We start from the raw sequence: 27,750 nt of genomic DNA on the forward strand, positions 1-27,750 counted from the left end.
AATAGGTTATCCCACAACCTAACTGTATCCCAACGGTACCTTTTACTGTTTGTTTCCCATAAAGTTAACCTTCGCCAAAGAAACCAGGTGCACTTCTATAATGAGGAAAATACCTGCCTTCATGGTCTAGGGCGGGGGTCTCCAAACCCCGGCCCAGGGGACAGTGCGGCCCATGGCGAGCTTCTATCAAGCCCGCGGCCAGGCTCTTGTCCCCTGAGAGTCTCTGGCCCATTTAACATAAGAACATAAGAACAGCCCCACTGGATCAGGCCATAGGCCCATCTAGTCCAGTATCCTGTATCTCACAGCAGCCCACCAAATGCCCCAGGGAGCACACCACATAACAAGAGATCTCATCCCGGTGCCCTCCCTTGCATTTGGCATTCTGACATAGCCCATTTCTAAGAGCAGGAGGTTGCGCATACACATCATGGCTTGTAACCCGTAATGGACTTTTCCTCCAGAAACTTGTCCAATCCCCTTTTAAAGGCATCCAGGCCAGATGCCATCACAACATCCTGTGGCAAGGAATCCCACAGACCAACCACATGCTGAGTAAAGAAATATTTTCTTTTGTCTGTTTTAACTCTCCCATCACTCAATTTTAGTGGATGTCCCCTGGTTCTGGTGTTATGTGAGAGTGTAAAGAGCATCTCTCTATCCACTCTGTCCATCCCCTGCATAATTTTGTATGTCTCAATCATATCCCTCCTCAGACGCCTCTTTTCTAGGCTGAAGAGGCTCAAACACCATAGACTTTCCTCATAAGGAAGGTGCCCCAGCCCAATAATCATTTTGGTTGCTCTCTTTTGCACCTTTTCTATTTCCACTAGGTCATTTTTGAGATGTGGTGACCAGAACTGGACGCAATACTCCAGGTGTGGCCTTACCATCAATTTGTACAACGCCATTATAATATTAGCCGTTTTGTTCTCAATACCTTTTCTAAAGATCCCAAGCACAGAATTGGCCTTCTTTACTGCCGCCGCACATTGGGTCGACACTTTCATCAATCTGTCCACCACCATCCCAAGATCTCTCTCCTGATTTGTCACAGAAGCTCAGAACTCATTAGCCTATATGTGAAGTTTTGATTTTTTGCCCCAATGTGCATGACTTTACACTTACTGACATTGAAGCGCATCTGCCATTTTGCTGCCCATTCTGCCAGTTTGGAGAGATCCTTCTGGAGCTCCTCACAATCACTTCTGGTCTTCACCACTCGGAAAAGTTTGGTGTCGTCTGCAAACTTGGCCACCTCACTGCTCACCCCTGTCTCCAGGTCATTTATGAAGAGGTTGAAAAGCACTGGTCCCAGGACAGATCCTTGGGGCACACCGCTTTTCACCTCTCTCCATTGTGAAAATTGCCCATTGACACCCACTCTCTGCTTCCTGGCCTCCAACCAGTTCTCAATCCGCGAGAGGACCTGCCCTCTAATTCCCTGACTGTGGAGTTTTTTCAGTAGCCTTTGGTGAGGGACCGTGTCAAACGCCTTCTGAAAGTCCAGATATATAATGTCTGCAGGTTCTCCCGCATTCACATGCCTGTTGACCTTTTCAAAGAATTCTATAAGGTTCGTGAGACAAGACTTACCCTTACAGAAGCCATGCTGATTCTGCCTCAGCAAGGCCTGTTTGTCTATGTGTTTTGAGAATCTATCTTTGATGAGGCATTCCACCATCCTACCCAGTATAGATGTTAGGCTGACCGGCCTATAGTTTCTCGGGTCTCTCCTCTTTGCCTTTTTAAAGATCGGCGTGACATTTGCTATCCTCGAATCTTCTGGCACCTTGGCCATTTTGAGGGACAAGTAGCATACTTTAGTCAAGAGATCTGCAACTTCATTCTTCAATTCCTTAATAACTCTTGGGTGGATGCCATCAGGGCCGGGTGACTTATTGACCTTTAATTTACCAATGAGGTCTGAAACATCTTCTCTTTTAACCTCTACCTGACTTAATTCCTTGGTCAGGAGGGGCCATTCGGGCAGCGGTATCTGCCCGAGGTATTCTACCGTGAAGACAGATGCAAAGAACTCATTTAGTTTCTCTGCCATCTCTAAGTCTTCTTTTATTTCCCCTTTTCCTCCCTCACCATCCAGAGGGCCAACCGCTTCTCTGGCGGGTTTCCTGCTTCTAACATATTTGAAGAAGCTTTTATTATTCCCCTTAATGTTGCTGGCCATGCGTTCCTCATAGTCTCGCTTGGCCTCCCCTATCACCTTCTTACATTTCTTTTGCCGCAGTTTATGTTCCTTTTTATTCTCTTCATTAGGGCAAGACTTCCATTTATGGAAGGAAGCTTCCTTGCCCTTTACAGCCTCTCTAACTTGGCTTGTTAGCCATGCGGGCACCCTCCTGGATTTAGTGGAGCCCTTCTTTCTTTGTGGTATACACCTCTGCTGGGTCTCTATTACTGTTGTTTTAAACAGCCTCCATGCACTCTGGAGAGATTGGACTCTTTTTACCTTCCCTTTCAACCTCCTTCTAACCAGCCTCCTCATTTGAGGGAAGTCCACCCGTTGGAAGTCAAGGGTCTTTGTTAGAGATTTGCCTGGTATTCTTCCCCCGACGTGCACGTTGAAACAGATTGCAGCATGATCACTGTTCCCCAATGGCTTCGTATCATTGACATCTCTAACCAGGTTCTGAGTACCACACAATATTAAACCCAGAGTCACCTGTCCTCTGGTGGGCTCCATGACTAGCTGTTCTAAGGCACAGTCATTTAGCATGTCAAGAAATCTGGTCTCCTTATCGTGACCAGAACACAAATTGACCCAGTCTATATGAGAATAATTGAAGTCCCCCATGATTACAACCCTGTCGCTCCTTGTCACCTCCCTGATCTGTTTCAAGGTCCCCTTCCAATTTCTGGTCTGGAGGATGATAATATACCCCCCAGTATTACATCACTCCTCAGGCCTGGTAATTTAACCCACAGATGGTGGAGTCGAACCCACCTTCAATCTCTACTTTGCTGGATTCTATTCCTTCCTTAACATAAATGGCCACCCCACCTCCAACACGCCCCTCCCTGTCCCTCCTGTAGAGTTTATAGCCTGGGATTGTGGTATCCCACTGATTCTCCACATTCCACCAGGTTTCCGTTATGCCCACTATGTCAATGTTTTCCCTTTTCACCAGACATTCCATTTCTCCCATCTTTGCTCGGAGACTTCGGGCATTCGCATAAAAGCATTTGTACATGGAATGTCCCAGGGTGGGATGCTTATTCGCTCCTTTGTCTCCACATCCTCTCATTGTGCCAAACCGTCTGTCACATCCCATCATGCTACCATTCCCAATTTCTTCTCCTACTCTGTCTTTGTCTTGTTGTTCTCTAACTTCCCCATCCACCTCCCATAGGGAGGAGGAGTCCCAAACCGGATGCCCCTTGGCTCCTGTCGGCCTTCCCCCAGGGATCAGTTTAAAAGCTGCTCTGCCACCTTTTTAATGTTATGCGCCAGCAGTCTGGTTCCATTCTGGTTCAAGTGAAGCCCGTCCCTCTTGTACAGGCCCCGCTTGTCCCAAAACATTCCCCAGTGCCTAACGAATCTAAACCCCTCCTCCCTACACCACCATCTCATCCACGCATTGAGACCCTTAATCTCCGCCAGCCTAGCTGACCCTGCGCGTGGAACAGGTAGCACTTCAGAGAATGCTTGGAAGCTCCTTTGAGGTCCTGGCTTTCAGCTTCCTTTCTAATAGCCTAAATTTGGCCTCCAGGACCTCCCGGCTACACTTGCCCACGTCGTTGGTGCCGACATGCACCACAACCGATACCTCCTCCCCAGCACTGTCTACCAGCCTATCTAGACTAGAAGTGATGTCCTCAAACTTCGCACCAGTCAGGCAAGTCACCATGCAATCCTCACATCCGTTGCAAACTCTCCTCTCTATGTTTCTGATAATCGAATCCCCCACTACAAGAAGCCCCCAACCTCCCTCACACCGAGGAGTATCTTGAGTGCGTTCGGATATGGGCCCATACCCTGGAGAAGGGGTCCCTCCTAGGAGATTGTTTCCCTCCTCTCCAGGATGACGTCCTCCAGCCCCGAGACTTCCCACCCGGGCAGCTGAGGAGCTGCACACCTGAGGTTGGAACGAAGCCTGATCATCCCCTGAAGCTTCCCCACAGTCCTTCTCTGCCTGCCTTTGCTTCTCCAGGTCGGCCACCAAGGCTTCAAGGGAACGGACACATTCCCTGAGACCCTGGAGCTCCTTGCACCGAGGACACACCCATGACTTATGCCCCAAAGGCAAACAGTCATACATGTGGCACTCGATGCAGAACACTGGATAGCCCCCGCCCTGCTGCTGGCTGTCTGACTGCTTAGCTTTTTTTTGTTGTTTTTATTTAGAGGTACTTAAAAAAAAACCCTACACTGGTTTGCTGCCCTCTTCTCAAGGGAAGAGAAGGGCAGTGTCTGGGGCCCTGGCTTCCTCGCCCTGCTGCTGAACTCGCCCAGATGCTAAACTCGCGGTGCCTTACCTGGCACTTTGTTCCCGAGGCACTGGATTCCCAGAGGCCACACGTGGTTCTGCAGAGAGGCTCACGCAGTAGCTGGCACTAGCTTTATACCCCAGCTGGCTCCTCCACCCTCCCTCCTTACTGATTGAAAGGGAGCTGGTCTTCCCAGGGGAGATTACAAAAGCTCAGGAAGACAAAAGGTTGTTGATGGGCTTAATCTACTCTGCAGGCCCCTGAATGGGTTGCTTGGATTAGCCTAATGGGGCTCTTATCACCTCCTAAAGGTCAATGACTATGCTAAATTGCCCTGTCTGGGTGGGAACTGGCCCTTCCTAGGTTCTTACCCTCCTAATTCAGTTCTCTTAGGCTGGACTGTTTTTTTTAACCTCAAGCTAGTTTTTATTTGAGTTTGTGTGTTTGTTTATTTATTTATTTATTGCTCTCACCTAGATCCTGTGTTCCAATTTACTGAACCGTTTAGGTTATGTTCTAACTTAGATTAAGTTTAACTTGGGTTAAGTATAGCGTTAATTTAAACAAAGTAGAAAAACTTGCTTTCCACTTTATCCTCCTCTGTTTTATTTATTTTTCCAAGTGCCTGACCCTTGGGCTCTTACTCACAAGTAGGACTCTGCTCCTGCTCAGAGTAGACCTATGTACACACCTACATATTTATTTTTATTGCCCTCACCTAGCTCCTGTGCCCCAACTCGCTGGACCTTAGATTCCCTCCCTTAAATTAGATTAGGTGCTAACTTAGGTAAAGCTCAATTTCAATGTTGATTTAAGGTTGATTTAAAGTTAAAAGACAAGGAGTTAGAAAGACAAAGAGTTAGGAAGAGTACACTTACCTTCTCCTTCTCATCGTTCTCCTCTCCTTCTCCAAAACTCAGAGGTCCACTTGCCTTCTCCTTGCCCAGATGCTAAACTCGTGGTGCCTTACCTGGCACTTCATCCCTGAGGCACTTGGTTCCCCAGAGGCCATGTGCACTTCTGCAGAGAGACGCACGCTTCTGCAAAGAACATTTGGCCGAACATGACTGGAACTGTGCTCTGGTTGCATCTGGAGGGTGTTCTAAGGGCCAGAGAGGTTGAATGAATGAGCCCATTCATTCATTTATTCACTCATCTAAGTTCCATCTCTAATTTATTTATATTTTATATTTAAATTTTTTTTCCAGCCCCCAACACCGTGCCAGATATTTGATGTGGCCCTCTGGCCAAAAAGTTTGGAGACCCCTGGTCTAGGATCCTATGAGCTGCCTTCTATTCAGACTGAATAGGAGCTCTCCAAGGTTTCAAACAGAGCTCTTCTCTAGTCCAGCCAGTGGAACCTACGTATTTTATATGGAGATCAAACCAAGGGATCAAACCTAGAATGTTATATGCGTAGTGACTATTCCTTTGAACGATGCTCCCTCCAGCACTTGAATGTCTGACCCTCAAAATCACTGTTGGGGACCCTACCAACAGTACAATGAAGGAGTTGCACTGCAAACTGTCAGGGACCTTATAATAAACAGTTATCCTTCTATTCCGTTTCGGCCCATCCATGAGGCCAACTGATTACTTCAGGCAGAAGATAGGAGGCGCTCAGCTCTTTCTGCCTACTTACCTCCATTGCTTTTTCTTCTCCTCCTCCGCTTCCCCCTACTCCCTGAACTGGACAAGGAGGAAGAGAACAGAGAGGAAGAGAAAAGAGAGAAAAGAGAAAGGTAGGGAAGGGCTGAACTAGAGTATTGGTGAGTATGAAGAGCAGGGGCTGTGATATCATCAGGTAATGATGGGGCAGCATTTGGCATGCCACCTCAAGTGTAAGGCATTCTTGGACCAGCCCTGCAGACCCTGCCTGTCATAACGCTGGCCATTTTCCTCATATGAAAAGAACGGACAAGTGGTATACCTAAAGCATTCATGTCACACTGTCTCATGGAAGGACTAACTGTATTTGTAGGAAAAAAAACATGAAATGCTTTTCACAGAGATAGCTTCATGTTTCAGCTTCCTTTCGGGCAGCCCGATCCTACCTAAATCCCCCCCTGCACTGATGTAGCCATGTCACCAGAGTGCACAATGTATCCTGCGGGGGGGGGGGGGGAGGCAGTCCTGGAGGTCTGCAGGTAACTGAACATTTGTTCCTTTGTCCAGGGGTAAGCCTCTACTTCCCTCTGGGGTCTGTTCAGACCTGTGTCACTGATTTAGCTGGCACAAGTCTGAATGGACATAGGAGGGTGGATCAAGGTGGGGGGAGTAGGATATTGGGGGTGATGTTTCCACTGACACCACCTTCTTTCTGTCCTTGACCCACCCTCCTCCCAACCTAATCTCCTCTTCATTCTTCCCGTTCCACCCACCCTCCCCCATCCTCCCCCACAGACTTACCAGTGCCAGGGGTCATTGACAGGCCACTGGTGCACAGCCATGACCATTTTCCTTTCACAACAGCCATAAGGGACCTTACAGAAGAACATAAGAACACAAGAACAGCCCCACTGGATCAGGCCATAGGCCCATCTAGTCCAGCTTCCTGTATCTCGCAGCGGTCCACCAAATGCCCCAGGGAGCACACGAGATAACAAGAGACCTCATCCTGGTGCCCTCCCTTGTATCTGGCATTCTGACATAGCCCATTTCTAAAATTAGGAGGCTGCATATACATATCATGCCTTGTAACCCGAAATGGAGTTTTCCTCCAGAAACTTGTCCAATCCCCTTTTAAAGGCTTTTAAAGGCTAGAACCCGAATTCCAGCAGCCCATTGTCCCATAGAATTGGGGCCCAAGGCACCGATGTTAAATACCATTACCTGGAAGTAAGCCTCATTTAGTAGACCTTATCTTCCAATACATTTGATTGCAGTGGAACTTACCTCTACATAAATATCTTAAGACTGCAAACTAAGGAGCTGAACTGCAACCAGAAACAAGCAGCTTGTTCAGCAACAAGGGCCACAGTGGAAATATAATTAGCTTGAAGGTTACCGCTGATTTGCTTATGTTGCATGTAATTATAATAATTTGCATATGACTTGTATGAAAATTGTCAGGGTTAAGCTATATCTGGTGCAATGGTTGCTGTTATTCGGGGATAATGTTATTATTGCAGTTTGGACCTTGCAATTAGTATGCAAGCCTCCATAATCTTGCAGCTTAATTATTAGCACCCAGCTCTGTGTTGATGGAGGTTGGGAGCCTTCACCTAACTGAAAGTGGCAGAATTCTCCCCATGTGGGGCGAGGCACCAGGAATACTTTGCCCCACAATGAGTGTGCCTGTGGGGTCTCACAGTTTCAAATCTTTGCACAAAAAACCTTAGCGGGCCATTTGTGGCAGGATTATGGCCTGATAGGGAAAGAGTTAAACAGCCTGTCCCTACAGGCCAGGTTTCTGACCTGCCTTCTCCAGGACCATTATTTTAGTTGTGGGAAAAAGGAAAATAGAACCAATGCGGTTATCATGTCTGATCTGACCCCAAGGTCCGATGAAATGACAGCAGTGACTAGAGAGCAGGGCCTTTAGAAGCGGAATGACAGCTTGTCTCTCTGACAGTTGAACTGCAGCAGAGAAAAGCATGAGCCGTGTCTCAGATGTGCTCGCAGCTCTCTCCTGTGCATACAGACTGTGTATATTATGCCTTCCATTAGCAAAATACAGACTGAGATCCTGTGGAGGACAAGGGCCAAATTAAACAGCACCCTGCATCTTGTTCATCATCTTTAAGCAGTGGTATGTGTTATGGGGAGGTGGGGAATAATTTGATCCAGGCTATGGCTCCAGAGATTGGGGTCAACATTAGAACATAAGAACATAAGAACAGCCCCACTGGATCAGGCCATAGGCCCATCTAGTCCAGCATCCTTTATCTCACAGCGGCCCACCAAATGCCCCAGGGAACACACCAGATAACAAGAGACCTGCAAGGCCTCCTGGGAATTGTAGTTTAAGAACATAAGAACAGCCCCACTGGATCAGGCCATAGGCCCATCTAGTCCAGCTTCCTGTATCTCACAGCGGCCCACCAAATGCCCCAGGGAGCACACCAGATAACAAGAGACCTCATCCTGGTGCCCTCCCTTGCATCTGGCATTCTGACATAACCCATTTCTAAAATCAGGAGGTTGCGCATACACATCATGGCTTGTACCCCGTAATGGATTTTTCCTCCAGAAACTTGTCCCCTTTTAAAGGCGTCTAGGCCAGATGCCATCACCACATCCTGTGGCAAGGAGTTCCACAGACCAACCACACACTGAGTAAAGAAATACTTTCTTTTGTCTGTCCTAACTCTCCCAACACTCAATTTTAGTGGATGTCCCCTGGTTCTGGTGTTATGTGAGAGTGTAAAGAGCATCTCCCTATCCACTCTGTTCATCCCCTGCATAATTTTGTATGTCTCAAAATTATTTCTCAATATTCTTTCTCAACATTATGTCTCAACATTCTTTCTCAGCACCATTTTCCCTGTCTATACAATCCTATACATGTTTACTCAGAAGTACGTTCAATTCTGTTCAGTGGTGCTTATTCCCAGGTAAGCGTGCATCGGTTTACAGCCTGAATTGCCTCCGTGAAGTTGCTGTTCGCCTCAGTCTCAGTAAAAAGACAGGTGAGGTGCAGGTACAATTTTTCCCCAAGACAGCTAATGGCAACTTAGTGGCAAAAGCGGTAGACAGTGTATGTTCATTTGAAAAGATTGTGTCGGGGAAGGGTTAACCTCCCCTCCCCTCCCCCAGAATAAGTAGTCTCCTGTGACTTTGAAAGTAAAAAATGAAATTGTGAAAAGGATCTCCTGACATGTAGTTTGTCGTTCAGATGTATGAAGGCTTTGACCAAACACTGATGTGCAGACAACCTTCTGCAGGTAGAAAATTTCCGAAGCTATGGTCATATTATATATTTCCCACTTTTTAGAAAGACAGTCTGTCAGGACCCACTGGAAGTGATATCATTAACCTGGAAGTGACATCATCAAGCAGGGAAATTTAATACCCCCATAATGACCAAATCAAAGTAAATTTAAAGTTTACAATAAGTATAGAAATTTATTTAAACTAAGAAGAACCCTCCTAACCTTCCTAAGCAGTTGCTGATCAGTTTTAAAAAAATTCCCCAAACATCCAAAAGGCTGCAATTCTATCTACACTTACCCAGGAGTAAGCCCCATTGACTATCTTGTTAAAAGCATGGACATAGTAGCTTGTTAAAAGAACAGATCTTTAACATTTCCTCAAATGCAGTAACATACCATATATTAGCATTAATTTAATATATTAAAAATAAAATACACAGTGAAATAAATGGGGACCCACCTGAAATTGGCTCGCAACCCATCTGGTAGGTCCCGACCCACGGTTTAAGAAACACTGGTCTAAACTACAAGTTGTTCAACTGTTTGCTCCCTGACACCATTGCCAGTGGCTGTATTGCGCTTCGTTCAAACAAGTAAGTGGCTAATTATACATCGGCTCTATAATTCTGTGGTAACCCTTTGCCCACATGCCTCAGTGAATAAAACAATTGCGTCGCTGGCGAGAAGGGGAAAGAGCACTCTGCTAATTAGCACACTTAATCTCCGCACACAGATAATGGTTTTCTGCCACATCCCATCAGGACAGAAAGTGGTTTTTGCCATTCCAAAGTGGCAAACAAATGACGCCCTGTCAGTTTCCCACTGCTAAACAGAAAGTGGCTTGAAAGCACACACAGAGAGCTCACCAAGCATGCACTAAAGTTGTCTCGTCTCTGCCCTTAGCAGCATAATGGCAGCATCAAGTGACTTGACAAACTAATTGGGAGCAGCTTAAGCAAACTGTGTTAAGTTTCTCCAATGCACACTTCCAGGTGAACCTCTCAGGTTTGGCCTGAGCACTTCACGTTCACTCTACACTCATGAGCTGTGGCTGTTTGGCGAGGGAAAAACACCCTGTGTGTGCTTATAATAAATTCATTAATACCGTAAGCTTGTGTTGCACAGCAGAGAAGGACACTGAGCATTGAACTGCAAAATGCCCTGTTAAAATCTCACCTTTGCCATGAGCTCAAACATCAATGACATCATCACCGGTTACTTCCAAGTTTGGAGACTGCAACACCACAAACAACAGTAAGAGGCTCAGGAAGCACACATGATTGCTGCCCTCCAAGCCGAGCCTCCTACCACTGTTTGAAATGTTGCAGTCTGGTTGCCAGCCAGTGGGCGTCCCACAATGCTCCTGCGCGCTCACCACGCCACCCTGGGAAGCCACGCCTCACAGACTGGGGACCTCTGTCATATGCCTCTAGGCAAGCAATACTTTCTCAGTCTCAGCTCCTTACCTGCAACTTGGAGACTTATGGGTTGTTGGAAGAATCATGTATGTGTTGGACTTTGAACACTCCAAAAGACTACATAAATGAACTAGCTGAAAAATCCATTTTTCAAACGGATTTTAAAAGGGTTTACTTTCTACCCTGTTGACAGTCTAACAGCAAAAAGAACTGCTTAGCTACATGACTAGCGCTTTTTGGTATGGTACATTTGCGGTCTTACCCTCTAGCACTAATATCACCAGGTTGCTTGGTTTACTAACCCTTGAACATGCCACATAAAATTGCCCATGAGAGAAGCAATCTCGCATTGCATCAATGCCAGCCTGTTTGAAGGATTGTCCCTGAGGCTTATTGAAAGTCATCACGAACACGAAGCATGCTCTAAGTGGGAATTGCAGTATTTTTATATTCAAAAGTGTGGTCTGACAAGATGATTGGGATGCATGGAATAAATACTGTTTCCCCTTCCGCACATCCTGTAAAAACTGTAGCCTTGAGGACCTTGCTCCTGAGGTCCTTGATCTGAAGCCACATACCACTTCAGCATTTCAGTGGATTCAAATTACGTAACAATGTTACAGGTGCACCATCATTTAGAGCAAGATGGTGTACTGGCATTCAGTGTGTTGAGGAACTCAACAGGGTAGTTCAGTCTGATCTGTGTTGATCACCATACCAGCTGAACACCACAAGAGCACTTTTACTGCCTTCAATGTAAAGTGAACCTTGTGCTGAACATGTGAAGGATCATGCTCAGTCCTGGGCTGAGTGAGTGAGTGAGTGAGTGAGTGAGTGAGTGAGTGAGTGAGTGAGTGCACAATCCTAACCCCTTTTGTCAGTGCTTTCCAACACTGACATAAGGGCAATGCAGCTCCTAGGAAAGGGAACAAACATTCCCTTACGTTGAGGAGGCCTCCTTGAGCAACACCCAACTGCAGGATGCAGCACATGTCCCATTGGCGCCACTATGCCAGTGCTGGAAAGCACTGACATAAGGGGTTAGGATTGCACCCACAGTGAGACGTGGGGTGGCGGCAATGCCTGAACAGCCCTCTAAGGGCAGACAGAGCCATACTCTACTACAAAAGCAAAACACATCATTTGGTAATTCCCCATCAGTAGACCCTCTGTGATCCATATTGGCTGCCCCATAACTCCAACCTCAATTGGGAAGAAATGAGTTCGGAAGGGACCAATGCTGTTATAATGAGGTTCTCTTGTGCATGAAGATGTTCTGCACAGAGCTGGCAGAGGTAGGCAGTAGAACTGGAAATTCTGAATAGTTTGAGAAACACTGCCTAAGGGAGTCTTTTCCCTGTCTGTTGCTGGGGCAAAGGCCTGCATTGTTTTTGGAGGTGCAAAGGGATCATGTGAATGTTGGAACTCAAAGGATTGGTAGGACTTGGTGAGTGGGATCCATGGAAAGCAAAAGGGATCAACCTTGAATTTCTAAATAAACATATGAAGCTGCTTTCATGGGTCCATCCAAATCTATAGGGTCTATACTGGGTAGTAGTTGTTCTCCAGAAGAGGTCTACCTGGTCTATTAGCCTCTACTAGGAGATGTCACAGATTGAACCTGGGACTTTCGAATGCTCTATCAAATAAGGGCACAATCCTAGCCAACTTTCCAGCTCTGGTGCAGCCATACCAAAAGAGCATGTGTTGCATCCTGCAGTGGAGAATGGTCTCCTCAAGGTAAGGGAACATTTGTTCTTTTACCTTGGGGCTGCACTGTGGCTGCACCGACACTGGAAATTAGGATAGGATTGGGCCCCGAGTCCCTGCATGTGCAACCTATCAAGCAAAACAAAGTTTACCTACAGCCTACAGCAGCCCTCAATGGACTCAGTAAAGGTCTCAATTTTCCTGCTTGTTTGAGAGCAGCAAAACAAGCAGCTGAGATTGCAAAACTAGGAGGCCTGGCTGTAGACTTCACAGAGATCTGAGATCAGATGGTGAAACCAAAATTGTAGTTTACCTTCCTTTAGTGGTCCTCAGACTTCTTCACTTTATGCAGATGGTCAAACGCTTGGGAAGCCACAGAACATGGCTGGTTGACTACGTTCAGATCGCCAGGTCACCAGCTGTGGAAGGCTGGTCTGCTTGGAAACAAGTGGTAAAGTTTCTAGCCTTCAGGAGTTATGAATAACTTTCCTGCTCAAGGCATTCATAACTCTGGAGGATCTTGTGATAAACAACAATGAAAGTGAAAAACACACAGCCGAGTTGAGGGAATTAATGCGGGGAAAGGTTAATGACGGCAAGAAAAGGGAACAGCAGCTACCCATACTTATTTCACAAATTATTTAAAAGTTTCCTTTGTTCCCACCGCCGTGTAGCAAATGTTCTAATTGCCATCATAAAGTGTTTTCTTTTTACTGCAAGAGATTCAAAGAGGGTAAACACTTATCAACAGGAGATACATGTCAGATCTGGTGCAACAGCAATGATTAACTTTTTAATGATATGTCTCCATAAAGTCAAGCAGTTCTGACAGGAAAACGAGAGCTCTGACAACAATAAAAGCAAGTTAAACTCGATAGCAATCCAGAAAAGGCACCGGAAACGAGAAATGTGAAAATTAAGTTGGCCTTCATAGTTGCAGAACATTAAAAATGATTCACGATTCTAAAGTTCTCATACAGGAACAGTGAAACTCGGTGAACTTTTCACTTTTTCCCTCAGTGGCATGAGTTTTTGCCAAGGAATTAACACAACTTCAATAAAACCTACTTCTGTGGGAGAACGCAATGCACCAGAAACGTAACTGGCTGCAAGGGACCCATAACTGTGGTTATGCTCCCTATAGCCTCAAGGCCTGTACCAACCACTGAGCCAATCGGTGACCATCTCTAAAGTATGTCTCCCATGAAGTGGCAGGAAGAGACGAAGAAGTAATAAAGTTATGAGAAAGGAGGGAGGAATTCTGGTTATAAGGTACACCAGTGTCCTACAAGATGGAAGACCTTCTGAAAAGAACTTCTTTAAAAGTTCAAGGATTTTCAACAGAGAACTCTATGCACTCTCACCAAACGGAAGTTCCCAGGATTCTTTGCAGGAAGTCATGAAAAATAGACCTGTGTACAACCACTGTAAATAGGTTGTGTTGATATCCCCTCACCCCTGACAGTTGAGACACTAATTTTGACTGGGAATCAACTGGGTCTGGTTACTGTCAGCACAAAGGCAGGTTGAACAGAATTCTTTATAGAAAGTTACAGCACAGATTGGTGCTTGTCTACTCATATTGTGAATTACAATAGACACATAATAGACAATGGCTGAAAGTTTGGCTCAGCATGATTTCAAATGAACAGGTGTGGGAGAAGCAAGCTTAGAGATTTCTAGAGGAGGGAACGTAACTCAGTGGTGGTGCACATGGAACACAGGAAGCTGCCTTGTGCTGAAATAGACCATGGATCTATATAGCTCAGTAATGTTGATGCTGAATGACAGCAGATCCCCCCAGGTCTCAGACAGTAATTCTTCTCTGCCCCATCTGGAGACACCAGGGAGAGAATCTGGGATTTTTTGTATGCAAGCATTGGCTCTACCACATAATTGCTTTTGCATGAAAGTCTCTCTTTTCCTGCTGCACATCTTTCCTCAAAGGTGCAATTTGCAGTCACTGCACCCTTGGGAGTAAATAGTAACTTCACATGGTGCTTTGCAGTGGGAAAAGGCACCTCTGTTACCCGTTCACCCACCCACCCCACATGCAGCTATTTCTAGCCAAAAAAAATAACAACACAAGCACAGCTAAGACAATCACACAGCACATGTATCTTCTAGCTTAAGACTTGGGTAGACTGTTGTCTTCTTCTTCATGGGGAGGTAGCCACAGTCTTTCCTAAATTCATCAAGACTATTGGGAAGGTGACAGTGGCTTGCAGCCAGCATTTATCCTTTAGCCAAGAGCATCCTATTGCTTCAGTTCAGGGGAGACATCAGGAAAAGGACCACTGATACTGTTAGGTAAATCGTGGCAGAGAGTATGCCACTTCTGGTTTCCCAATTCAGGGAGCCTCACATGTATCAGAGGGAGGCCACCAGCTTTAATTGTGTCAACAGAAGGCACACACTTGCAGGAAAAAATGGCTCTAGAAACTCACTTGGGAGTAGCTTTTGTAAACCACAAAGTTGTTTAACACACCAGGATGGACGCATCCATGGCCTACTGACAGTTCACTACTGATTGCCCCAATTGTATCAGGAGTGTAATGCAGACCAATCCCAATCCCCTCCATTTGGTGTTATGTCAGACTCTCCACTACATCTAGGATTATTCCACCTCTTAAAACAGGGAAGGAGTGCATGGCCTCCTTCCACCCATCCTCATTCAGTAGCTGATGGGGAAGGGGGGGTCAGGCCTACCTGAGGCACCCTGTACCTCCAATGCAATCTTGGTTTCTGGAAATTCCCTTCTGCTATTATCAAGAGGTTCCCGCTAGTGTTTCTGATTTAATAGTTTGTTGGATACACTCCTTTTGAAGTACTATGGAAACATGAACACTCACAATCATATATCATACCATTCAATCTTCTGCAAAATTATTATCTGTCTCCATAGGGACTTGTCCAAGGTCACCTAGTGAGCTTCAAGTCCCTTCTCCAACCCCAGGATACCCATACACCACATCGGTTCTCATTCTAATTCACACAGGTCCTCTTCTGCTTTGTGGCAGCCAGGATGAGCACAGAGAGAGAATTTGGGGTGGCTCAAAGTCATGGGTCAACAGTAGTGCCTTTACAAAGAATCTGTAGAATTTCCATCCCTACAGAATACCATGGTTCTGGAGCAAATACCCAAAATAATCATAAAGGTCACTTTATAGTTAACAGATGGGTGAAACTTGCTAGCCCCATCAGAAAATTATAGTTCCTAGGGACCAAATACTGCACAAATAAAAAACAGGCCGTAGAATGATTCCTTATAAGGCACCCCTTCCCTCCAGAACACCTACACATCAATTTTGCTTTTCACTTTAAGAGAAAATGTGGAAGGGCCTTTCTTTAAAGTAGCCAGTAACAGCCCACTTTTGTTTCAGGATTCAGGTCTGCTCCTGTTTCATGCAGGAGGACTGCAGGAGCTAGTGGGTGCTTGAAATACCATTATAAAGGCATAGGAAGGTCCCTGCCACTTGCAGAGTGCCCAGCAGAAAGATGCTGCCATATCCTGCTCTTTGCTCTTTCAGCATTGCAGCAAAGAATCCTCCTGGGGAAGCCAACTGTGAGTGAAGATTTCTGCATATCGTTTCAAAGCTTCCCCCATCACCCCACACCACCTTCATAAGGCTGGCTCATTGTGCAATTCTCACACTTGCAGAAAGAGTGCTTTAGAGAAGACAACTTTTTCTGTTTGTCAATATAACAATGAAAACAACACTTAAATTGCATCATGAATTATTTGTTAATAATTTCAGAGTTATTTCTTTGATGTTGATATGCAGGCTGCCATCTTATGCATTCGATTTCAAGAGGTATCTTTGGGGAAAGGCATCACAATTCATCATCTAGAAATGATATTGGAAATGTGCTTAATGGAAGAAGCTATGAAGTGCAATTAAAGAAATAAGAAAACCAGCAAGGTTTCTTGGGGAGAGGCTTTTAAAAATCTGGCACAGTCATACAAAAAACCAGAATGCCGAAAGTGGGCAGTTGAGTGCTATCTTCACAGAGAAAAGCATTTTTGAATATGGAAGATTTGTAAAGCTACCTGTCTATGAATGCCTATGACAGTTCTCATTGGGCATGTGTGTTGGCAACCTTCAGTCTCGGAAGACTATGGTATCGCGCTCTGGATGGGCATATTCAATGCCCATCATTGGGCATATTCAATGCAAAGTAGAAAAAATTCTAGAAAAAATATTATAGGTAATGATCCATATCAAAAAATCACTCATCAACACAAGGGAAAGATGCATAAGCAAGCAGTATTTACAGACTTCTTCCAAGCTGGGGAAAAAAAACATGATCTAGGAGCCAGGACTGCATGCACAAATCAATCACTGCAGTACTGGCCAACTAGCAGTTCAAGAGGAGGAAAATGGAGATAGATTTGGTCCTCCAAAGAGAGTGAGGCTCCACCTGTCCTTCCTAAGCTTGTAGATCAGCTGTTTCCGCTTGGAAAAAATATGCATGCCACACTATTTTCATGTTTTCTTCCTCCTGTTAGATCAGGCCTTATTTCTCAAAGGCTTCACCTCCCCCCCCCCCCAAATAAACTAAATATAGTCATAATAGCATGTAAACTTATTCTTGGAACAATTATGACAGTTTAATTGTGCCATATGAGAATTTTGTCCAGCTATATCTCAAAAGACATTTGGTAAGTGACAGTATATTTAAAAATGGCTTCCGTCAAAGTTTCTCAGATATTCCATCCAACTTCCAAACTCGTTTCACATGTTGACGTTTTTAAACAGTGTTTGTACACTGCACATGGTTCTCAAAGCAGTTCTCATTGAAGAAACTCAGATTTATAGGCAGGTGGTCTCGCTTCAACAATGACAGATCTGGAACAGCAGGTGCTGTCCATGATATTTAAATGGCTCCTGGCTATGCTCTCGTGAAAGTTGGTGGCAGCAAAGGGGAACGCTGTTCGGCAATTGTTCTTCCAGGTCCTCTCCCCAGTCTAAAAGATGGTTCTACTGCTGCTGTTCTCCTAGCAGATGGTATCACAGACCTCAAAATTCTCAGAGGCAAAGGCTGCAAGAGGTAGCATTTTAGGAGCAATTTTGCTGACACCACCACTTTGTTCTCACGGTCCCTCTATACATGCCATCCAGTAAACTGCATAGATGAATTTAATATTACATAATGGCCAAAAACTAAGCTATTGTTATCACACCAGCAGCCTGATTATAGCCCATAGCTAGAATTTGTAGGTCACCCTGCATGACTGCTATGTCTATAAGGAGAGGTGGGAGAAAATGGTGATAATGAAATAAAAACATGTAACACCGCTTTCTGCACTTCTCATTGTTGTTAAAAAAATAAATAAAAAATAAAACCCCAAGATCTGAAAAAATTATTTTATTTGGTTTTTATTTATTAGTAATGGGGAAGGGTATGCAAGGGTAATGACGGCGGCTTCATGTGCTGACACTATACCACCTATATCACTTACCTAGTACACTTTTAAAACAATTATAATTTTATAATTATAACGTAAATTCTGAAAAAAAACACACACACACAACACCACTTTCTGCACTTCTAATTTTGGGAAATGCCAAAATCCACGAAAAAAATACAACTATTTTCTCCCACTTCCATTTACTGGTATAAAATCTGTCAGTACAAACACTTCCCAATGCAACAATATACTGCTCATGCTTTGTTCAGACAGCATACTTAGCATGAATGTAGTTCACCTTTTACAAAGAAAAATCACCATGAATATTAAAATAGGAAAAACCAAACACCTCTTGTTGATTCTTTGCTTTTCAGCATCAACACATACTTTATTTATAAGGGATCTGCATTCTCATGAGCTCAGTTAATTTGCCGCACTCATGACCAGCACCGTGATGGGTGGTTCTATGTAATGAGAAGAAAAGGTGTTCTTGAGTTGCGACTCCTGATCGTTTTCAACGTAATTCTATCACCTCCTGTTTGTCCCTCAAAAGGTCTTCCTCATCATCTGTATGGCTTTCATCAAACACTCTAAAAATAAAATATTTAAGAGTTATTTGTCTCCAGAAACTCAAATGCAAGCCAGCTCCCAATTCAGTTACATGAAAAACTGTATCAAAGTGAAAGAGATATGCAATGCTGGTGCCTTTTTCTAGTAGGCTGGGAGTTGGTCATCCATCTTAAATTAGTTTTTTTTAAATACAGCTTCATCCTTTTTTATTTTTTTACAGCTTTTGCCAAATACAGAACATATACCAAAATAAAAATATACTTTTGTATAGTTTAATTTTAAAAGATTGGGAACTACCTATATTGGTAATTCTGTTATCATTTGAACACATAAAGCAAATATCTCAAGTAAAATATAAAGGAATAACTGCTTAACCAGAACAGCTTCAAGTCCTTTTTCTCTTATGGCACAATCCTAGGCAGCGAGTATGCCGGCAGAGCATGCACTGCACCGGCGCTAGTAGTCACAAAAGTGCCGTAAAGCATGGTGCGACTAGAAAGCGGGTGCATTGGTGGGAAGGCCCATGCCAGCAAAAGGAACAGTGTGTGCCAGATGGGGTAAATTTCCCAGTGGGTATGTTGGTGAGGAGGGCAGATGGATTAGACCCAGGATCAGACCTATGTGCCGCATCCTATCCCCCTTCCTGGGCTCGATCTGCCAACACGGGGAATGTGGACTTGCAATTTAGCAAGCAGAGGTCCGAGCTGCTCCACTGTGCAGGCTGGGGTTTATCCCGGGAAGACCTTCCACCTGCTAAATTCCCCCATGGTGATATAGCATGCTGGTGCTGCTATATCAGCGCAGAGGAATTTGCACTAGATTGGGTTGTTAATTTCTATGAACAGAGAACCATCAGACTTCACCCATAAAATGTATCATTTCCTAGCATTATGTACTGAATCCACTTCTTCTACCCAAGTAAGTCCTGCAAAAGAGAAGCCAAAAGGCACTACTGTGGAAAGGAATCTACATATTAAGAAGCAAGATTTCCTGTTGTTTTTTTTTAACTGAGCTGCTCATCATGTTTTTTTAAGCATCCATCCCTGGGGAATTAACATAGAAGCATCCAGACTGCAGTTCACCATAAAAATTTTGTAAACCACAGGAAAGTCTGTGTGATTCACAATGCATGCAAAACCTGGTCACGCTCTTGACTGAAAAATGAGAAAGAAATGAGAAGGAACCCTCCCCACCCCACCGCCATTTTTGTGTCTATACTATCCCTATCATATGAGGCAGAGCCTTCTAACTGGAACAGAATCAAGTCAGGGGGTTAGGGAATTTCTCTTCTAAAATTTAATCACAGCTCTTGTGGATTCACATCACCAGCCAGCCACGGTGATGAAAAGGCAGAAGACCCAATATAAGAAAAGAGGAATCGGCCAGGGGCCTTTTAATTTAGAAGTTTTGCCATCCAACTAAAAACGTGGGTGTGTTGTGTCAAATAACAGTGTGGACAATGTTTCTGCAGTGGGAAAGGCCTCCATTCAAAGCATTGGACTTAATAACCCCCTCGGTACAACGCTGGTGGGAGGAAGCCATCTTTAGAAATGCAAGATAAAATGTATCTTGGACAGTATCCTGGACAGAGTTTCTCATCAGAAGACAGACTGCAATTTTTTAAAACCCCAGAAGGTCAACAGTGTTCAAAGATTGTATAATTAAACACACTGCTCAGTGGAGGGGCTGTGGTGTGATAATTGGCAAAAGCTATTAGCAAATAATTAAAGAAAAAACAAATTAGCCCAGATAACAGCACCATTCTTCTGGCAATCACGGAGACCTTTATTGCTTGCAGAGGGAATTTTGCACTGGAATATCATGCACATTATAAACACATGAAACCTGCCTTGTTTCACAAAATAAGCGTCAGTGGGTATGTGCGTAAAATAAGCATGGGTATGTGCGTGCGGTTTTACTTTTCAACATGTTTTTCTTCTCTGTTTTAAAACCTAATTGGTAAGCTTACCTTATACTATCACCTCTACTGTAGTCTTTTGCTTCATGGTTGTTATAGAAAACTATATGATTTTGACTTGTCATCGGTAAATGTCTGCTGAAGGCAGATAAGTCTCCAGAGGTTAAGTCACATTCTTCCAGAGGATCTGAAATTTTGCACGTATTTTTCAGTAAGAAGCAATGAAACACTAAGATGTCTAAAACTCTCACAGAGCAGGAAAAAGAAGACTCAGATCTGTCAAACTGACATCTTATGTATTAAAAATGAAAAATATACTCCCCAATTTGAACTACTTCAAGAAACCTCCAACGTACTATACTATAGCAGCTTCTATTATTATACCCTCATTGGAGAATCTCATGCTACCATTTCAACACTTTACTGCTAAATTGGAAGTGCCAGGAGCAATATGGGAAAGAGGAGGTATTGCATGGCCCAAGGGTGTGAACATTCCTTCAGCATCACTGGCACGGTTCCTGCATCTCTTCCAACCTGCAGCATGGAATAGTAGGGATGGACACCTGCACATGTAGTAGGGATGGATAGTTCCTGCACACCTGAGGGACTAAGAGGGCCTTGGGGTGATACCAAAAAAACAAATCCAGTTACTCTATGCTTTCATTTAGAAGCTTGTGATATTATGAAATGGGGAGCTGCTCTAAAGAATATACCCAAAGGGGCTGAAATTTTGCCAAACAGATCACTATTCTTGCGGTGAATGCTAACTTCACCATATTGTTCCACACCACCTCAAACACAATGCTTTTCACTGGACGCAGTTTATCACTCAGGAAATTACCTGTTATGGAGTGTTACAATGTGGCATACCTCCCCAGTCCTGCACCCCATGGCAAAGGTCTGCGATGGTGCCCCCGAAGGATGCTACTATCACCCCTTGCACATGCAAATCCACTTCCCGCCACTTACCTGGAACACAAAGTGCCTCGCGCAACTTCAGGACGGGTCGGGGAAGCCTCCTGAAGGTTCCCCAACACTGTAAACTGTGCTTCTGGAAAACCAGAAGCACAGTTTCCAACCCTGTCGGGAGCTTCAAATAAGCTTCCGTGGGGTCCTAAGTCTGCGCGAGGCTCCGCGCCCAGGGGATTTGCCCCATCAAATAAATGAGAGGTCCACCACCAGACACAAGTGTGACTCAATCCCTTTCAGGCATCGCTTTGGGCCTATTAAACCATGAACAGGAATAGTGAAGACTATAACTTCTCTATGCCACACCTCCCTGTCTCTTTCTCCCCTTTTCTTTGTACTGCAGGTGTGGGGGTGAGAAAAGATTATCCTTGGGAGAAATCCATTTGGACAGATTGGTCATCTGGTCAGTACTGCAGGGCTTACCTCTCTGTGGCCCAAGGGAATGTGGCAAGTATTGGAAATAAGAGAGAGCACTGCAGAGTAATGTCACCTCTGGTCAGTGCCTCATGCCTCTCCTCCCTTACCAACTCTTTGTCTGGCAAGTAAGCTCAAGAGAGTTGGAGAGCTGCTTTGGCTTCTGTTATGTTAGTTTGAAATCTTTTGTTTATAACATAAAAAAAATATGGAAAATGAAAATGCCAAACTAAGCATAAAAAACACACTTATAGATAATCAAGGTCCTAAAAAGATTTCTTTCGGAATGAGAGTTTAATGGTATGGCATAATTACCCGCATTACTTTGCAATTCACTTTCTAAATCCGATAAGGCTTGTTGGTCAGTGCTGGATTCCAAGAAAGGATCGTCATGCTCAGTGATATCAATGCCTTCGATTTCTGAAATTTCAGAAGCTGCTCGAGTCAAAGGCCAGGTCACTGAGCTTTTCACTCCCATCTGAAGGGCTGAAGAAGGACGAGGACTGCGCTCAAGAGTTCTGCGGCAGGAAATGTTTGCAGAAAAAGGCCTTGGAGAAGCATTTTCTGAAATGCGTGAGAAGGAGAAGTTGCTCTTAATAACTGCTCCAAGAACTGTTCACATCTAAAGAGCTAGACTTCGGTACCTTCCCTATTCTTAAGCCATTTCTGCCCAACATGGCATATTTGCAACAGAGACCAAATGTGTACACCTGTGGGTCAGGAGGATATCACATATGTCAAAGTACTGTCTGCACAAATAACCACTCTATTTCCAAACTCAGAAAACCAATCTGCTTGTGACTCATGTCCCCCAAGTCCATCAAAAGAGTGAACTTGGAAAGCCCCTCATGTTCCAAGCCATTTTTAGGCATGAAAGATACTGGAAATGCACGCATGAGCCAAGAACATGTACTCACAGAACCAAGACTGGTTATGCTGAGCATATATGCTGTGGCAAATCAATGTTCATTGCTGTGTAGTATGTGATACCCCTGGGGGCTGGAGGATAAGAATAGGCCCTCCGTTTGGCTGAACTTGTCATAAGAGCCACCAGGTAGATGGGACTCATTAGCCTGGGAAGGCAGCTCATCTGAGAGAAGGAAAACTCTGATCCCAAACCTCCACTGCCTTGTGGCTACATCCAGTTATGGAAAAGGCTTCAGGAGTCAACCTCGAGGCAAAATCCAGAGCCGGAGTCCCTGAGGCAGTTCATGGCTGAACACAGTCACGTTCTGGCAACTCCTGTGACGCCACTGGAACCAACCGTATTGGCTTTTGCCTTTCCATTGGACCATTTCAGCGACGTGGAGAGGGGGGATTTGCTGCATGGGAAACAGTCTATCCTCCATATTTACTTTACCCAGGCTTCGTGCTCTGGAGAGGACACTCTGTTCCAGAACCACTATTCAGAGCACGATACCATAGTCTTCCGAGACTGAAGGATGCCAACAAGATGTGACAAATACGCTTCGGTTTCTACTGCATCATATACAGTTATAATATACTGATATTTTGTCAATTCATCAACTCCTGTAAAACATATTGCGATTAACAATATTTTCACTTCCCTAGGAAGATCTGATTGCTGTTTGTGAAGCAGAAGGATGCAGCATTTTGCGGATAGTGAAACCGAGTCCTAAAGATTCAAACACACAGATAAACAGGTATGGCCACATACAAATGCTAAGGGGGAAGACTTCTTCTATATAACAAAGTATGAAGGAAGAGACAAGCAGCAGCAACATCCATTACCACTAGGTTTGTACTTGGTAAAACTACGTAGGTCACTAAAACTGCCCGCAGTGGCTGGAAACCCTAAAATCCCCCACCATCACCACCACCACAGCCTATCACCAGACTGGACTGAGGACAAAAGCCCTGGAAAACCTCTCAGATGCCATCGACCCATCTACTGCACACTGTCCTCCACAACGTTGTGGAGATAGTTATGTTGTTGGCTAACTCTTCGCAGCACATCTAACACAAACAATGGTTGTAATGCAAAACAACAATAGAGGTGGGGCCTTGGTATCCGCAGGAGACCCATTCTAGGACCTCCTGCTGATACCAAATTTCGTGGATACTCAAATCCACAATCTTTGCCCCACTAATCCCTCCAAAGGGAAGAGGGCTTTCTGAATCCCTCTAGAGGGCTTTCTGAAGCCTGGAGAGGCAGTGTGCATCCATCCACTGCCTCTCCAGAACAGTCCAATGAGGTGGAAAATGCTACTTCTAGTTTCCCAAGAGAAACTGGAAGTGATGTTTTTTACCTTTTAAGACATTCTAAGGCCCAGGGAAAGCTTCCTTGAACCTCAGAATGCCTTAAAAGTAAAAAAAAAAAAAAGTCACTTCCAGTTTCCCTTGGTAAACCAGAAGTGGTATTTTTTTTGCCTCTTCAGGCTATTCTGAAGCCTGGAGGGGGATCAGGTGGACACATGCTGCCTCTCTGAGCTTCAGAAAGCCCTCCAGAGGGGAACGAAGCATAGCTCTGATTCCCTTTGGAGGGCTCAGGGGCAGCCAAGTCTTGCTCAATGTGGGTCCAGGGAACTCACATTGAGCCAGATACATGGATGTATATTCCATGAATAAACAGGCTCTACCTGTAATTCAATCAAAATATTCCAGTTCAATTTCATTTACTGGGTTTTCGGGGGATGTGTCTGGAAGGGATTAGGCACAACAATCACCCCGATAGAAAAATGATTTATTTATGTACTTGGTTTTACTGTTCCATCACAGTTCAAAGATACTGCTTCTGCAATGCTCTCACCAATTGATGAGATTAACAGAGAAGCTCCAGAACTTGGGCGTTGCCTTCTCAATCTACTGGATGGTCTGCCGAGCTCCCTCTTCAAGACATCTTGCACTATAGATTCATTAGCACACTCACTGAAGCTGAAGCGCCTTGTCCACCGTTCAGAACCTGCAATTAAAAAGGTAGGTACTAATTTATTTTCAGAGGCGCTTTCAGTGACTGTGTTAAGAGTGAAAAAGTGGAAATATACAGCCTCATTTTCAAAAAAGGAGTTGTATCTTTTGCTTACTAAATATTTTAGAGTCCTCATTATCCAACCTTTATTTTTCTGACATTTTGTTTAATCTTACATGCAGAAGAACCCTCTTTTAACCCTCTAGTCTAGCAGTTAAAGAGACAGAAAGCAAGAAATGTGGGATGGACAGGTGTGACAATAGTGAAGGCTCCTTCCTGCTTGGCCTCTTTCTGAAAAAATGGAGCTTTAGAATTTCCTGTGGGAGAAGCTGGAGCCTGGTAGCATTTGGGACCAGTGAGTTGAAGGTGTATCTGGGTGGAAAAATGTAGACTGAATGAGAGGGGAAGAACACTGCCTTCTGAAGAGTTGGAAAATGCAGAAGCGCACATAGGCAGCTTGTGGATGTAGAAAGCCATTTTATTTCTTCCATTTAATTTCCAATTTCTTTCCCTCCCACCTGTTTCCACCACATCCGACATTTTCGATAATCAGACCATCAATCGGTCCCATTTATGTTCGATAATAGGGACCCCACTGTAGTCATCTCTCATTTCTTCAGTCACTCAGAAAGGCACCTATAATAAGGTTTGGGTATAGGTGTGTGTCACTTAACTATGGGGATATATTCTCAAAGCCCTGTTGTTATACAAGTATGGCAATAAGCAAACATTCAGCCAAATCTAGAGCCTTTATTGTGTAAACATACACTAGCTAGCTGCGCATGCTACTGGACACTGACTGCATTAAGAGCCTCTTTGTTGTGTAAACAGATACTCTGCTGCAAGCTATGGGAGACCCGATTACTTTATTAAGGGTGCAATCCTAACCTCTTAAATCAGGGCTTTCCAGCACTGGCATAGTGGTGCCAATGGGACATGTGCTGCATCCCGCAGTTGGGTGTCACTCAAGGAGGCCTCCTCAAAGTAAGGGAATGTTTGTTCCCTTACCTCAGAGCTGCATTGCCCTTATGTCAGTACTGGAAACCATTGACATAAGGGGTTAAGATTGCACCCTAAGAGCCTTTGTTGTGTTTTGACCACCCTTGTACGCTGGTCTGTTGTTAGGCGGAAGGTCATTAAGCCATGCACATCTGTAATATGAAAATTAACTAGTTCATAAATTAGTTGGTTAAAAGGCAGCTGATTGAACAAAATTAATTCATGCACAGCCCGAAAATTCAAAGGGTGCTAAAAAACAATATTAGAATCATGTTTAACAAAAGGCAATGCAAATATTCATATCTTAAAGTGCTCCCAAGTAATGTTTGAATTCCAGCTTTTGCAAGTTTCCAGAAGAGAATTTCCATCTTTAGGGCTGGCACCAAATGTGGCTCTCTGTATGTGCCCTTTCTGTACACACCTGGTCCATGTGTAGCGTGTTTAAACAGAGTTTCTAAGAGATCACAAATGGATGATATTTGGAGGCCTAGTCATTAGCAGGTCCACATATCTAGATTAGAACCCTGAATTATTCCTCTAAAGTGAAATCCTAACCAATTTTCCAGCACTGGCATAGCTGTGAAAATGGGACGTGTGCCACATCCTGCAGTTGGACAGCACTCACAAAGTCCTCCTCAAAGTAAGGGAATGCTTGTTCCCTTACCTCGGAACTGCATTGCCCTTATGATGGTGCTGAAAAGTGGGTTAGGATAACACCCTCAGACAGTGTTTCCCAATCTGGGGGGTTGCCCCCCTCAGGGCAGCAGGAAACACCAAATTCCTCCTTAAGGGGAGTGGTTACTCTCAAGTGGTGGCAAGATGGTGACAACAGTACCTCCGTGTTTGCCCTGCTGCCACCTAAGTAGAAAAAGGGGTTTTCTGGATATCCCTGTCTGCATCCGTGGTGCAAACACCATAAAACCTGGTTCTTGCCACTGACCCAACACAGGTTAGTCCAAACACCCCCTTTTGTTTTTACTTAGTCAGAAGCGTGAACCCAAAAGTGCCAATGCCACCATCACTGCCCAGTTGTCACCCCCGTTGATGGGCTGTGTAGGAATGCTGTGGTTCCCTTACCTTTAAGTAAAGGTTGAAAACCACTGCTATGAGACTACAGTGAAAACTCTGGAGCAATGTTGTAATACAATCTCCACATCAAACAGTGTCTCCAGCTGACATATTTGAATAACATTTAAACAAAGTGCACTGAGTACTGCAAAAGGCAGGTTATTTCACCAGAGGGAGGTGACAGAAAGTATTCTGAACCACAGCTGTGACCTGATCAAGTTAAACCCCATCATCCACATTTTTACTTCAGAAGGGCGCAAATGCACAATATAGATGTTTTAAGATAGGTATATAGCAACTTCCAGTTAGCAATTAGCTTGTTCACTCAAGCAATGATTTACGAATGCTAGTGGCTCATTAATAAATTTTCCAAAGAGCTTCTATGAAACCCTGTTATTAAAACTGAGACTCAGAGCTTGAGAGAAAACCATGAAATTTTCAGGTGACTTGCATGATTCCATTTACCACTACAAACACCATTTAGCTTACACAGGGGAACAGCACATTTTGTCTCGTTTCTTTTCGCTACAGGTTTTCCCTCTTGTCTTCCCTGTATGGCAGCTACACAAATTTATGCCAAATTCACTTACATATGACGTCCTAGGCCTGGCAGTGCATGCGGAAGCTTCTCTGACTTTAAATATGCATCTGAGGTTACCATAACTTAAGATAGTTGTGCTTGGTGAACAACATATACGAAAGGGGGGATGTCTGCTTCTGCATTACTACCTGAAAATGAAATGCTGCTGCTTGGAGATTGGCTGCCTGTGTGCCGTGAAGGGAATGAGTACATCTTAACCTGCTGAGAGCTTGCATGCATTGTGAAGAAACCCTCAAGCCCTTGATATGGGGCACGAAGACATTTCTCTCTTAGGGCTACCTCCTGTAACGACTGAGATGAGATGGAAAAGACACAGTCACACCAATGTTATTTTGAGGCCACACTATGCAAACTATGAAGCACATTGCATTTTAAAAAATCTGAAAACTTCTACAATCTGTTGCAGATATAAAGCTTA

At 44.4% G+C, this 27,750-nt stretch overlaps 1 protein-coding gene across 1 annotated transcript in view; it reads right to left on the reverse strand.

Annotated features, from left to right (window-relative positions):
- Positions 1-27,750, reverse strand: part of ZBBX (zinc finger B-box domain containing) — a 91,299-nt gene that overhangs the window by 24,266 nt on the left and 39,283 nt on the right. Inside the window, exons 15-19 of the mRNA XM_066622601.1 lie at positions 27,461-27,611; positions 24,506-24,658; positions 22,051-22,221; positions 20,404-20,539; positions 18,397-18,454 (exon numbers count right to left, since the gene is read on the reverse strand). Of these exons, the coding sequence (XP_066478698.1) occupies positions 18,397-18,454; positions 20,404-20,539; positions 22,051-22,221; positions 24,506-24,658; positions 27,461-27,611 (669 nt within the window). The remainder of the gene's footprint in view (positions 1-18,396; positions 18,455-20,403; positions 20,540-22,050; positions 22,222-24,505; positions 24,659-27,460; positions 27,612-27,750) is intronic.

The sequence above is a fragment of the Tiliqua scincoides genome, chromosome 3 (genome assembly GCF_035046505.1).
Source record: "Tiliqua scincoides isolate rTilSci1 chromosome 3, rTilSci1.hap2, whole genome shotgun sequence".
NCBI classification, from domain to species: domain Eukaryota; kingdom Metazoa; phylum Chordata; class Lepidosauria; order Squamata; family Scincidae; genus Tiliqua; species Tiliqua scincoides.